This window comes from Gnatocerus cornutus, chromosome 3 (assembly GCF_029298725.1).
Source record: "Gnatocerus cornutus isolate USDA-ARS CGAHR chromosome 3, icGnaCorn1.1, whole genome shotgun sequence".
In the NCBI taxonomy this organism is placed as follows: domain Eukaryota; kingdom Metazoa; phylum Arthropoda; class Insecta; order Coleoptera; family Tenebrionidae; genus Gnatocerus; species Gnatocerus cornutus.
Window position 1 is genome coordinate 13430787 of NC_142235.1, and position 13016 is coordinate 13443802.

Genomic DNA, 13016 nt, shown 5'->3' on the forward strand with positions numbered 1-13016 from the left:
AAAATTTAGACATTTGACAGATCTAAAATAGAAGTTTGGAGTTAATATTGGTAATATTCACATATTTCGAAGTCATAACCCAACTTGGAACTAATTTACAAAACATTTTATAAAATTTCAAAAATGTTCTTACTCCAAGTGATAAATCTCAAAAATTTTGAAATTTGTCGCATTTAAAAAGAAAGCTTAGAGTTGTAAAATCTCCCAATTTCAAAGCTGTCCCCTAACTAGAAACAAATTTCCAAGAATTTTTATAAAATTTTCAAAAATGTTTCTACTTTATTCAAAAAATTTCTAAAATTTAAACAGTGTTGTCAAAAATATTGAAATTTGGCCCATATAAGAAGAATGTTTAGAGTCGTAATATCCACAAATTTCAAAGTTGTAACCCAATTAGGAACTAATTTGCAAAAGTTTTATTAAAATTTCTAAAAATTTTCCTACTTTTATCAAAAAAATTCTAAAATTTATATCACATTGTCGAAAATGTTGGCCTATATAAAGAGGAAGTTTTAAGTAATAATACTCGCACATTTCAAAATTGTAACCCAATTAAAAACTATGTAATTTACGAAAGTTTTGATACCATTTTAAAAATTTTCTTGTTCAAAATATTTTTTTTTAAATTTATCTCCCATTTTCAAAAATTAAGAAATTTGGCAGATCTAAAATTAAAGTTTGAAATAATAAATATCTACAAAGTTGTAATAATAAAAATAATAAATTTTGTTTTTCAAAAATTTTTGTAATTTAGGAGATTTAAAAAACAGGTTTGATCTCCAGAAATCTCCATAAATTAAAACTGCAGTCCATCAATAACCAATTTACAGTGGATTTTACGAAATTTGAAAATTTTTCTTATTACTGTAACTAATCAAAAAATAATTACTAAAATCCGTGTTGTTTTTTCAAAAAACAAACCAGTTTAACGTAGTAATTATTTTATCCACACATTTCAAAGTTCTAGCGCAGTTAGCAATTAATTTACAAACGATTTAATAAAATTTCAATTTTTCTTTTAAACAAACATATTTTCTGAAATTTCTAAAATTGGTCGTGCTCTTTGATAAATTTTATAATTTGGCAAAATTTAACACTTAACTTAATAAAAGTAGAAATTCCTTCAAAATCTAAAGTAGCCAATAACATAATAGTAATTGATTTACAAGTCGCTTTTTTCTGAGGTTCCGAATATTTCAATCATTCTCGCCAAAGATTTTTTTCGTCTTTCACCGCCTCCACAAAACAAATATTTTCTCGTGCTTCAAAGTGCTCTCATATTCCTTTTACGAACTTATAAAACATGAACAAATTTCCTGTTTGAAAACAAACTTTTTACGGTGGAAAATTCATCTTCCACCGCGCAAAATCCCACACAAAATCGATTACCACCACCCACGTCACTATCTCTAATTTCATCCCGACAATACTTCCTTCATCCGTCCTTTTAGCACATTTACCACCGACTTAACACAGCACAATGTTGGTTAGAAACACGCACCTTCCTCTCCCTTTTTAGTTAACGACGATGCGAAATGGAGACGATGGAAAAGAACGAAACGAGCTACATTTTGGAGCGACGAAATATCAGCGAAGAGAGGGTAAGAAAAATGGAATAAAAGAAAAAAATCAAAATTTTGGATTCCAGGCGAGCAGCATCGATTCCAACGAAAATGCTTTTGATGACATGAAACAACTGATCAATGTGAGTTGACATCCAAACCGGAAAAATTCGCATCGAACTGAAATTTTCTCTAGGAAGAAGACACCGGAAATAAGTCGAGTCTACCATGGGCATGCTTCAATTTCATCAATTCCATCATCGGAAGCGGCGTTATTGGAATTCCGTACGCTTTTCACGACGCTGGATTTTTCTTCGGGGTCTTTTTATTGGTTCTGGTGGCTTACATCACTGATTACTCTTTGATTCTGATGGTGAGAAGTGCCCATCTGTGTGGACAGTTTTCGTACCAGGGAATTATGGAGTCTGCTTTTGGTAAACCTGGATATATTCTTCTTGGTGTGCTTCAGTTTTTCTACCCTTTCATTGGTGAGTGCAGACAAAATTTAGCCATCGCGTTTGCGTTTGATCGGCTTAGGAGTTCGTTGTCCGAAAGCGGATAATTTTCGATTGCTTGCTTTGCTTTGAAGCTCCAACTGTAATGAGATATAACAAAAAGATAAAGAGAAGCAGACCGTTGCCATAGGCAACTCATTATGCACTCATGCATAGTGGATTTATTGAGAAATATTTGGAACGCAGTCAGATATAGAAAATAGTTTGGTTGTCGTTGATTGATTCAGCCCCAAATAAATTAGTTCAATGAAGCACACAGAGTAATTAAGTCATTTAGTTTCCTGATTTAATTGACGGTAAAGTTTAATTAGACTAGCGGATGTCCGAACTTGTAATTTAATTAAATTTAACTAAAACTGTATACTCGCCATTTAATTAATTTAATTTAATTGAGTCTCTTTATATACAAATTGTTTCGTGGTCTTTAGTTTAGTTTTGTTCTTATTTTTTTTTTGATATATACATATGTCTTTTTTGATCTAATCCAGTTGTTTTACATTATTTAGCCAAATTTGACTCCCTTGTTCGGATTTATTGATTTATTTCAAATTAATTCAAATTGTGGGAATTTACCTAACGTCATTTGTCTTTAATTTATCTAATTGCTAGTTTTACATTATGTGAGTAATTAAATTTTTGTTTGACATTTGCTTGGAGAAAAAAATGCCATGTCGTAACTAACACCACCGCAAAAGTTTTGACGTATGAAAACTAAATATTTGAAAAATTTGACAGTTTTTGAGCAAAAAGCCGACATACGTTTAATATACACGGGATGCCTAGATTGAAAATTTATTGGAGCGGACGATAGTAAAATTTATATTTAATAAAATTGAATTTTTATTATTTACATGGAACAACTAATAAGCAAGTCAAAATCAATAACTTTTCGTTTGCTTAATTTTCAAAAATTAGAAATGTTTACATCAATTTTAAAAACTTTTTTTGTCTGAAAATTGTGCAATTTGGAATTAAAATACAAGCAATAAGCAAATCAAAATTAATTAACATCGGCAACTTTTATTATTAACATAGCTATAGATTCCCAAAATTTTTATATCGTTTAAACTTGTTTTTTTTATGTTTTTTTTTGCTAGACTTGTAATTTGGTAGAATTAGTAGGCAAAGTAAAACCACTAGTGTCCTCAAATTTCACTATAGTAGAAAAAAAAATTCTAAATTCTAAACAACTAAGTTCTAAATTTTACAAACAATTAGAAAAAAATCGTTCGTTCTAAAAATAAAACTTTCTAAAACCTGTTGCTTTTATACGAGTATTTTGTAATTTAGCAGAGTTAAGTAGAGCAAAACCATCGATTTTCCAAAATTTTACATCCATAGCGTTCAAATTGCTAAAGTTATAAATTTTACCAACAATTCGAAAATTATTGGTTCGTTCTAAAAAAAAAATTATAAAATCTATTGCTTTTGCTTTAAAATTTTGTAACTTAGCACAGATAAATAAATAGACTAAAACTACCAACATTTCAAAATTTCATATTGAAATTACCGAAGTTACAAATTTTACAAATAATTTGAAAATGATTTGTTCGTCCTAAAAATAAAAATTTCTAAAATCTGTTACTTTTGTGCGAAAATATTGAAACTTACTACATTTAATAAGCAAAACCGAACCACCATTTTTTTCAATTTTAGTTCTATAGCGTTAAAATGACCAGAGTTATTAATTTTACAAACATTTTGAAAATTATTCGTTTGTCTTAAAAATAAAAATTTCTAAAACCTGTTGCATTTGTCCTAAAATTTTGTAATTTAACACAGTAAATAAGCAAACCACCGATTTTCCAAAATGTTATTTTCGTAGAGTTAAAATTACCAGTTAAAATTTTTTCGTGTGTCGTAAAAACTAAAATGTCTACAATTTTGTAATTTAGCACAAATAATAATTAAGATGATCACATTTATAAACAAATATTTTGAAAATGATTTGTATGCTCTAAAAATAAAATTTTTAAGTATTTGTAATTGGTCATAATTGCATAATAAAAAATCAAAAACACTTATTGAGTTGAAATTTTTCATTAAAATTTTGAAAATTTTAGGCAAATCCCAAAACGAAAATTCAAATTTAGGCTAATTTAATTTACGTTTTTCATAGAACACTTGTTAAAATTTAATTTGGTTTAGTTTAGATCCATTTAAATTAAATCCATTTTGCCGATTTATTCAAATTTATTTATTTATTTATTCCAACTTATTCAGTGCATAAATGTATTCCATTTTGGAGTCACTTCGATCGACGTAGCTTGTTCGTTATTTTAAATTGAAATTTAAGTAGAAATCAAGTTGGTGCAGTTTTGTTTCGGTTTAATTGAATTGAATTTATTTTAAGTTTAATTGATTTTAATTTAAACTTATCAGAATTTATTTATATTAATACAATTAGATTTAATTCAATTGAGTCTAACTCGTGTATGTAATTATGTAAATTTATTTTCATGATGTTATAAATTATCGTACAGATAACCAGTAATACATTCGTGCAAAGAGAGAAGAAAACTATTAAACTGTAACTAAAAGAAAAATAGGTAGACAGCCATGATTTTGTTTTATAGTTTGGTAACACTGTAAAAATAGTTGAAAGATGACATTTCGTACAAGCCGTCGATTAACTATTACCTATTTACAAAACAGAAAAATCAAATTATCTTCGATTTTTGGTAAATCAGAGTGTACTTGTCAATCTGCATAAATCGAATTCTCTATGGAACTGTACTTTGAAGTTTTTTATTAATGTCATTTTTCTTTCATTTCAATTCCAGTCGAATTTGAAACTTTGAAATTGAACTTTTGACTTTAGAAACAACTGCCCATTTAGTTACCACTATCGCCAACTGAAACGTTTAGGATGATTTGTTTTCACTTTAGTAATTTTAATGGATATTCCAATCTCATTAATACTCATGGCCTGTCTGATTTTTTAAATTAGGAACCTGTGCAATCTAAGGCGCCAAATTTGAATTTCAGCAATGGTTTCGTACAACGTGGTGGTTGGTGACACTGTAACCAAAGTAATAATTCGCCTAACAGACATCAATCAAGACTCCGTCTTCGCCAAGCGCCACATCATCGTCCTCATAGCGACCCTCCTCATAACAGTCCCTCTATGTCTCTACCGAAAAATCTCTAAACTCGCTAAAATCTCATTCATAAGCCTCGTCTGCATCGGCTTCATCCTATTTTCTATATTTATGCGCATCGGAACCATGGGCGACATCGTGTAAGTTTCTTTTTTAACCTCAACACCGGAAATTCGGTACCAAATTGTTTTTAGACCTGAACACCCCAAATCGTGGGCTCTATTCAATAAGGATATTGTTCCGGCTATTGGCATCATGGCTTTCGGTAAGTTCCCGGAAACTGTGCAATTAACCATAATAGGAAATTCCAGCGTTCATGTGCCATCACAACACTTTTCTTATCTACGGATCCATCGAAAATGCGAACGAAAAGCGCTGGGAAATCGTCACGCACGCCTCCATTTTGACCAGCTTGATCGTCGCCATATTGTTTGGAGTCGCGGGGTACGCCACGTTCACTGCCTACTCGCAAGGTAAGTGAGGTTTCACTGTATTAGAGTGTCCACAGTTTGAGGTCCCACTGTATTGCAAAGCACGCGTGTGTGAATGATGAATTGCCTGGTGGAGAAAAACCGGCGGGAAATAAATTGCATTTATTGATTTCCGTGGTTTTTGAGAAGATTAATTGGTCATAAATTGAACTTTTGTGTAGAGGAAAAATTGATGTGGACTTTGGACCATTTTTTAATGTTGGGAGTAATAATAATGTTAATTGAATTATTACAAGAAAGGTTTGTCTACTTGTCTCTACATTATTTATTTATTTATTTAGAAATATGCGGTTGCAAAAAGTTCCAAGAATGTCTTGTAGGTTATGAGCAGAAAAAATTGCAACTTTTTATTCATACAGTAAGAGATGATGTCACTTTTTATTGTCATTCATAACAATACAATTTTTTAAATTACTTAGGTAAGTAATAATAATAATGATAATAAATAAATATTGTTACGAGAAGATTCTGGAAGCTTCGAGCGCCAGCGCTGGAACGTTCCGCTCTGCTCTAGAGCGAGCGATTCGTGGAATAATTCTTATTCATACGCGGAACTCCCGAATATTCTCGCAGCGCTCCAGCATTAGGCTAGTGGTAGGGGAATATCTGTATATAGGGGAGTAGTGATAGGATTGGGGATAGTCAAGAGATAGTCTAGTATTTGGAAATCCTGAAAAGTGTTGTAATTGTGAAGTACGAGAGTGTTCATAGTGCACAATAAAATTGTTATTGTTACAAGCGAGACTTTTGATTTTTCGGCCAACGTGACAACTGGTGTCAGAAAGTGGGATCCCGTCCAGCATTGTGATCGAGAAAATTCTGGAATTTTCGATCGGAAAATTCGTGACATTACCGGACTGTGACATTGTTACTTGATTGTGGACAATTTTTATGCCTGTTCAAACCAGACAGCAAGCCGCAGAAATGGAGGCGCTGCAAGAATTGATGGCTTCGATGATGGCGAAAATGGACACACAACAAAAATTGATTACGAATTTAGAAGAAAAAAGACAAAGAGAAAAACTGGAAGAAGAAGAACGAAGACAAAATGAAAAACATGAAACAGAAGAAAGAAGACAAAGAGAGAAACTAGAAGAGGAAGAAAGAAGACAAAGAGAGAAACTAGAAGAGGAAGAAAGAAGACAAAGAGAAAAACTAGAAGAGGAAGAAAGAAGACAAAGAGAGAATGCAGAAATCTTGAACCAACTTAAAGATATGGAACAAAACATGAACGTAACTATTATGGTTAAAGTCGACGAAATTCAAAAAGAGGTAACAGAGCGGTTAGGAGGCGTTGAGGGAGAACTACAAGGCGTCAAAGAGGAAGTGAAAGATTTGGAGCGATTTAAACAGCAAGTGGAAGACGAGTTACTGCGCTTAAGACGTCAAGTTCCAAATAGGACCGGCCTGACCACAACGAAAGAAATGAAACCTCCGACTTACGATGGGTCGACTTCATTCGACAGCTATAAACTGCAATTTGAAGTTGCAGCTAGACACAACGGATGGTCGGAAGAAGAAAAATCGTCATTCTTGATAGTCTCATTGAGAGGTGCAGCTCTCGACTTGTTAAAGACCATTCCAGATCGAGACAGGGAGCGCTACGACCAATTGGTGGCAACGTTGGAAGATAGATTTGGGGACCAACACCTTCAGCGAGTATATGCCTGGGAGCTCAAGACTCGTCGGCAGAGGGTTGGAGAATCGCTGCAGGAATTTGCGGCAAGTGTTAAACGACTTATTTTGCTGGCCTATCCTTCGGCGCCGGAAAATTTTGTCGAACGAATGACCATGGATACGTTCCTGCAAGGTATTCGGGATCCGGAGTTACAGAGGATCGTGCGTGTTGGCAGATACAACACCGCAAAAGAAGCTTTGGTGTGCGCGTTGGAGATGGAGGCCGTTTTGAAGTATTCTGTAAATGTTCCCGACTGCCAACAAATCCGAGCCGTTGATAAAGAAGAGACAACGTCTACGGCCACAACCACAAATACGGACCTGAATGACATCCTCAAGGAGCTCAGGAAGTTACTGAAGTCTCAGGAACAACGAACTAGCCAGACCTGCTTTCGGTGGGGCAAATCAGGTCATTTTGAACGTGGCTGCAGAGTTGTTCTCGGGAACGGCCAGAACGCCTCTCAGACATCAAAGAAAACCGTGAAGTCCGTCAACAAGTCGAAACCGACGAGAAGGCAACGCAATAATGATGACGCACTCTCTCGTAGACTTTCCAATGACTGCAAGCAATACTCGAAGTTCGAAGGACCAATACGAGTAAACAGGATAGTCATGGGCTGTGATGATGATTGGACTGCTGGGAACCTTCGCAGGGATCAACAAGCAGACCAACGGATTGGGCCACTGCTGGAGTGGAAGGAAGCGGGTAACGGAAGGCCGTGTTGGAAAGATATCTCGAAAAGAAGTCCAGAGTTGAAAGCGTTGTGGGCGCAATGGGACTCCCTCCTAGTAGAAAATGGAGTGCTGAAAAGGGCATGGGAAAGCGCAGATGGGAAGAAGATAACCTCGCAGTTACTAGTACCCAGGAGTAGAGTTTCCCGAGTCCTCAGAGAGGCCCATGACGGGACATCAGGCGCTCATTTCGGAGTGAACAAAACGTTGAGCAAGATTCGAGAACGGTATTACTGGATTGGCTGTCGTGAAGATGTTGAACGATGGTGCAGGAGATGTACGGGTTGTGGGGCAAGTAAAAGACCTCGAACGCGAACGGAAGGTGGTATGCCGTTCTACAACATGAGAGTTCCGATTGAGAGAATTGCCACGAATGTGCCCGGGCCTTTTCCAAAGACGAATGGTGAGACCCTCTTGGGAACACATCATCATATGCGACAGAGGATGAAGTTAGCTGACAACAGAATACGGCCCAGGTATAATGTGACGGCTAATCGTGAAGGATTCAACGAGGGAGAGTTGGTGTGGTTATTTAACTTCCAACGGAAGAAGGGCCTATCTCCGAAGTTGACACCTACATGGGAGGGACCGTATAAGGTGATCAAGCGGATCAACGACGTGGTGTATCGGATCCAACGCAGCGCCCGTTCAAAGATGGAAGTGGTTCATCTAAATAGACTTTGTAAATATCACGGAGAATCATCTGTTTGGTCTGATCGGGACGATCAGAACTAAGAGGGGGGCAGTGTTACGAGAAGATTCTGGAAGCTTCGAGCGCCAGCGCTGGAACGTTCCGCTCTGCTCTAGAGCGAGCGATTCGTGGAATAATTCTTATTCATACGCGGAACTCCCGAATATTCTCGCAGCGCTCCAGCATTAGGCTAGTGGTAGGGGAATATCTGTATATAGGGGAGTAGTGATAGGATTGGGGATAGTCAAGAGATAGTCTAGTATTTGGAAATCCTGAAAAGTGTTGTAATTGTGAAGTACGAGAGTGTTCATAGTGCACAATAAAATTGTTATTGTTACAAGCGAGACTTTTGATTTTTCGGCCAACGTGACAATATGTAATAAGTTTCTTGACGTTCGGCGGCGGAATGTGGTCATAGAAAACTGCGCCTTGATTTAAAATTAAAATTTCGACATCTAGTCGGCTGATTTAACGTCAATCTGTCAAATCGCCAGGACTGCCAACACTTCAAAGTTCTTTTGTTTTTAGGCGATCTTTTGGAAAACTACTGCTGGACCGACGACTTGATGAACCTCAGCCGCTTACTTTTCAGTGTCCAAATCCTCTTAACTTACCCTATCGAATGTTTCGTCACTCGTGAGGTCATCATCAACTCCCTTTTGCGAAAAGACCCAAACGTGCCGATTTCCGAACGAACTCATTATTTGATTACCTTAGCCATTGTTGGCACCACTTATTTCATTTCGATATCCACCGACTGCTTGGGGATGGTACTTGAATTGAATGTAAGTATAGTGCGAATTATTAACTCTTAAGGTGCGGTTTGATTTTGAAAATTAGTAAAATTTAAATTTAGAATTCTGTAATTTGGAAGGATTGATAAGCCAAATAAGGGCGCGAAGATATCCAAATATTATTTCTCTAGTGCTAAAATTACCAGGGTTACAGATTTTTACACAAATTCCAAAATTTTGAGAATATTGTAATTTGGTTCAATTAATAGTAATCAGATTAAAATAACCGACATCAGCACATAATTAGACGCATTTTTATAAAAAAAAATTGAAAAATCAATTATTTTTTTTTAATTTAAATTTGAAAATCTTGTTCTATGAGCTCTAGAATTTTGTAATTGGACATACTTTATAATCAAATCATGACTACGAGCTTCTTCAAATTTCACTCTTAGTATTAAAATTACCAGAGCTAAAGATCAAATTCTGAAATTTTTTTAGGCCTAGAAATAAGTCAATTTTTTTTTAATTTCGATGTTGTTAAAATTACCTGAAAAATTAAAATTACTAAAATTCTTGTTTTATTCTCAAAATAAAAATTTCTTGAATTTGACTTTTATGCTCTAGAGCCTAGAGTTTTGTAAATTGAAACAAATTAAGATCATTAACACCCAACATTTAATTTATGCCACCTTGAATTTATCAGTTACAAATTTAACAAAAAAAATCTAAATTTTTTGCAGATTCAAAGTATTTTTTCAAATTTTCTAGTTTTTTCTCGGAAATTTTGCTCAAGCCCACTAACCTCTCCAAATTTCATTTCTACAGCGTTTAAATTACAAAAGTTACAAATTTTTACAATTTGAAAAATTCTTTGAAATTAAATTTTGTGATATGACACAATGAACCAACAAAGTGAAATCCAAATTTTATTGATGTCGCGTTAAAATCACCAGAATTACAATTTTTTTCAAAAATTTTAAAAATTTTTGGTTTTCTCTAAAAATAAAAATTCCCATTTTTTTGCTTTTTGACCTAAAATTTTGCATTCTGGCTCAGTTAAGCAAATAAAAACCACCATCTTTCACAAATTTAATTTCCGTAAAGTTACGAAAATTACAAGAATTTACAAGGATTTTGAAAATTTAGGTTTTGTTAAATAATTAAATAATAATAATTAAAGAGTGTTTCTTTTTAACTAAAATTATGTAATTTGGCACAATTAATCAAATCAAGTCCACGATGCTTTCCAAATTTAATTTCTACAGAGTTAAAATTACAGGAGTACAATTTTTTACAAACATTTCAATAATTCTTCGAAATTAAATTTCTAAAATTTGTTTCGTTTGCTTTATATTTTTGTAATTGGGCAGAATAAATAAACAAAGTGAAATCACTAACTACTACTGCAGCATTAAAATTTCCAAAATTACAATTTTTTACAAAAATTTAAAAATTGTTGGTTCGTCCTAAAAAAAAACCACTATTAGTGCTTTTGAATCTAAATTTTTTAATATGGCACAATTAAGCAAGTAAAGGCCACCAACTTTCACAAGTTTAATTTTCCTAGGATTACGAAAATTACAAGTATTTACAAAAATTTTGAAAATTCAGGTTTCGTTCTATAAATAAAAATTTCTAAAATTTGTTTCTTTATCACTAAAATTTTGTAAATTAGTACAATTAATAATCAAATCAAGCCCACTAACCTTTTCAAATTTTATTTACAGCGTTAAAATTACAAAAGTTACAAATTTCTTTAAAAATTTCGAAAATTTGTCGGAATAAAATTTCGAAAATTTGTCCCGATTGCCTAATAATTTTGTAATTTGGCTTAATAAACGAATAAAGTAAAATCAATAACTTGTAAAAATTTCATTGCTGTAGCGTTAAAAATATCAGAATTACAAATTTTTACAAACATTTTGAAAATTCTTGAAAATAAAATTATTTTACTTTTACTTTTACTCTAAAAATTTGTAATTTAGCACAATTCTGAGCAAATAAACATTACGAACCTGTTCAAATTTCATTCCCATTGCGTTAAAATTAGCAGTGACAGATTTTTACAAGAATTTAAAGATTCCATAGTCACATTTACAGACTCCTTGCTCTGGTATAGTATCAACTGTAGACTAAGTAACAAAATAGTACCAATATTTTGCCTTTTGTCATATATGTACCATGAAGAATTGACTTCTTATTAAAGTATAGTATTAAACATTGACTCCTCCTTGTCATAACATAGTGTCAACAATTGATTCACAACTTAAATATGTATAGTAACAACTTTTGCCTCTTCCCCGCAGGGTGTCCTGGCAGCAGTGCCTCTGGCATATGTCCTGCCAGCTCTCAGCTACCTTCAGCTAGAAGAAGGAACCTTCACGTCTCCGAAGAAGTTTCCAGCTTTCGCTGTCGTCCTCTTCGGATTCACCGTCGCCATCTTGGGAGTAGTGTTCCTAATAGTTGACTTCAACGAAATAGACACTTGCTCCCATGGCAAAGTCATGGACTATTGCAACGCGACGGACGCCCCATAAATTATTAACGAGCGCGGGGTTTCTCCCACAAAAAATCAAAAAAATCTATGTAAAATTACGCAATCACAGTGAGCTTAAAACGTGAAAAAGGTTATTTTTCATAGAGTATTTTTTCGGCCCGACGAAAAAAAAAAAGAGTTTAATAACTATTGTTGCCAAATATTTTGTGATCTCGCTCTATATTAGATAGTTGAATTTGCTATATATATTTATTAAGATATACCTAGTAAATAAAGTCAGCCATATTTATTTACTACTATATACAAACGTTGAGGTTTTACTATATTCTACTATACAGAGTGTACCGTTATTATGGGATCATTGCCGCGCAGTTGTGCCAAAATTCGTGAGCGCTAATAGCGGCGGGGCGTTGGTCACGTGACTTAACGAACCGAGCCGATTTGACTGATCTCGAAAGATGGCGGTTAGCACCGTAACCGCCATCTTTGATTTTCCTTACATGTTTTTCAATGCACGGATTTTGCTATTTCGACTTCAAATGCACAATGTGATGTGTCTCTCTGTGAATTGTAGATAAATTATAAATAAATGTTATATATTTCATTACAAAATGAGTTTTTATGAGTACTGGCGTCAGCGCTGGATTTTAAAACACTTGTCTCTGATAGCTTCGCATTATATTCACAATTACAAAATTAGTTTTAATGCATTGGCGTCAGGATTTTAAATCGTTTGTCTCTGATAGCGTCTCATTATTATATCGCAATAAAGGGCGGATGTGCATAATTTGAACCACCTATGTAATTGAATTGCATTATCCTGCAAATGTAAAGAAAACATAACGACGCTCTAAAATAATTATCACATATTTACTTGAAAGTCACCTCCAAAATGCAACTCATAACTAATTTTTTATCGTTTTGTTCTATTTTCTGCGTTTCAATTTTAATGTTTATTAAATTATACATATTCAAGTAAGTGGCAAAGTAGTAACATCAAAATTTGTTTCATT

The 13016-nt window shown here is 33.8% G+C and overlaps 1 protein-coding gene across 1 annotated transcript; it reads left to right on the forward strand.

Moving 5' to 3' along the window:
* Positions 1–1390: 1390 nt before the first annotated feature.
* LOC148177174 (putative sodium-coupled neutral amino acid transporter 11) lies at positions 1391–12606 on the forward strand. The gene is made up of 8 exons (XM_088031784.1): positions 1391–1601; positions 1649–1705; positions 1759–2050; positions 5066–5318; positions 5373–5443; positions 5490–5651; positions 9298–9554; positions 11813–12606. The coding sequence occupies exons 1-8, from the start codon at positions 1536–1538 to the stop codon at positions 12041–12043; spliced, it is 1389 nt and encodes a 462-aa protein (XP_087887910.1). The 5' UTR covers positions 1391–1535; the 3' UTR covers positions 12044–12606.
* The last annotated feature ends 410 nt before the right edge of the window (positions 12607–13016 follow it).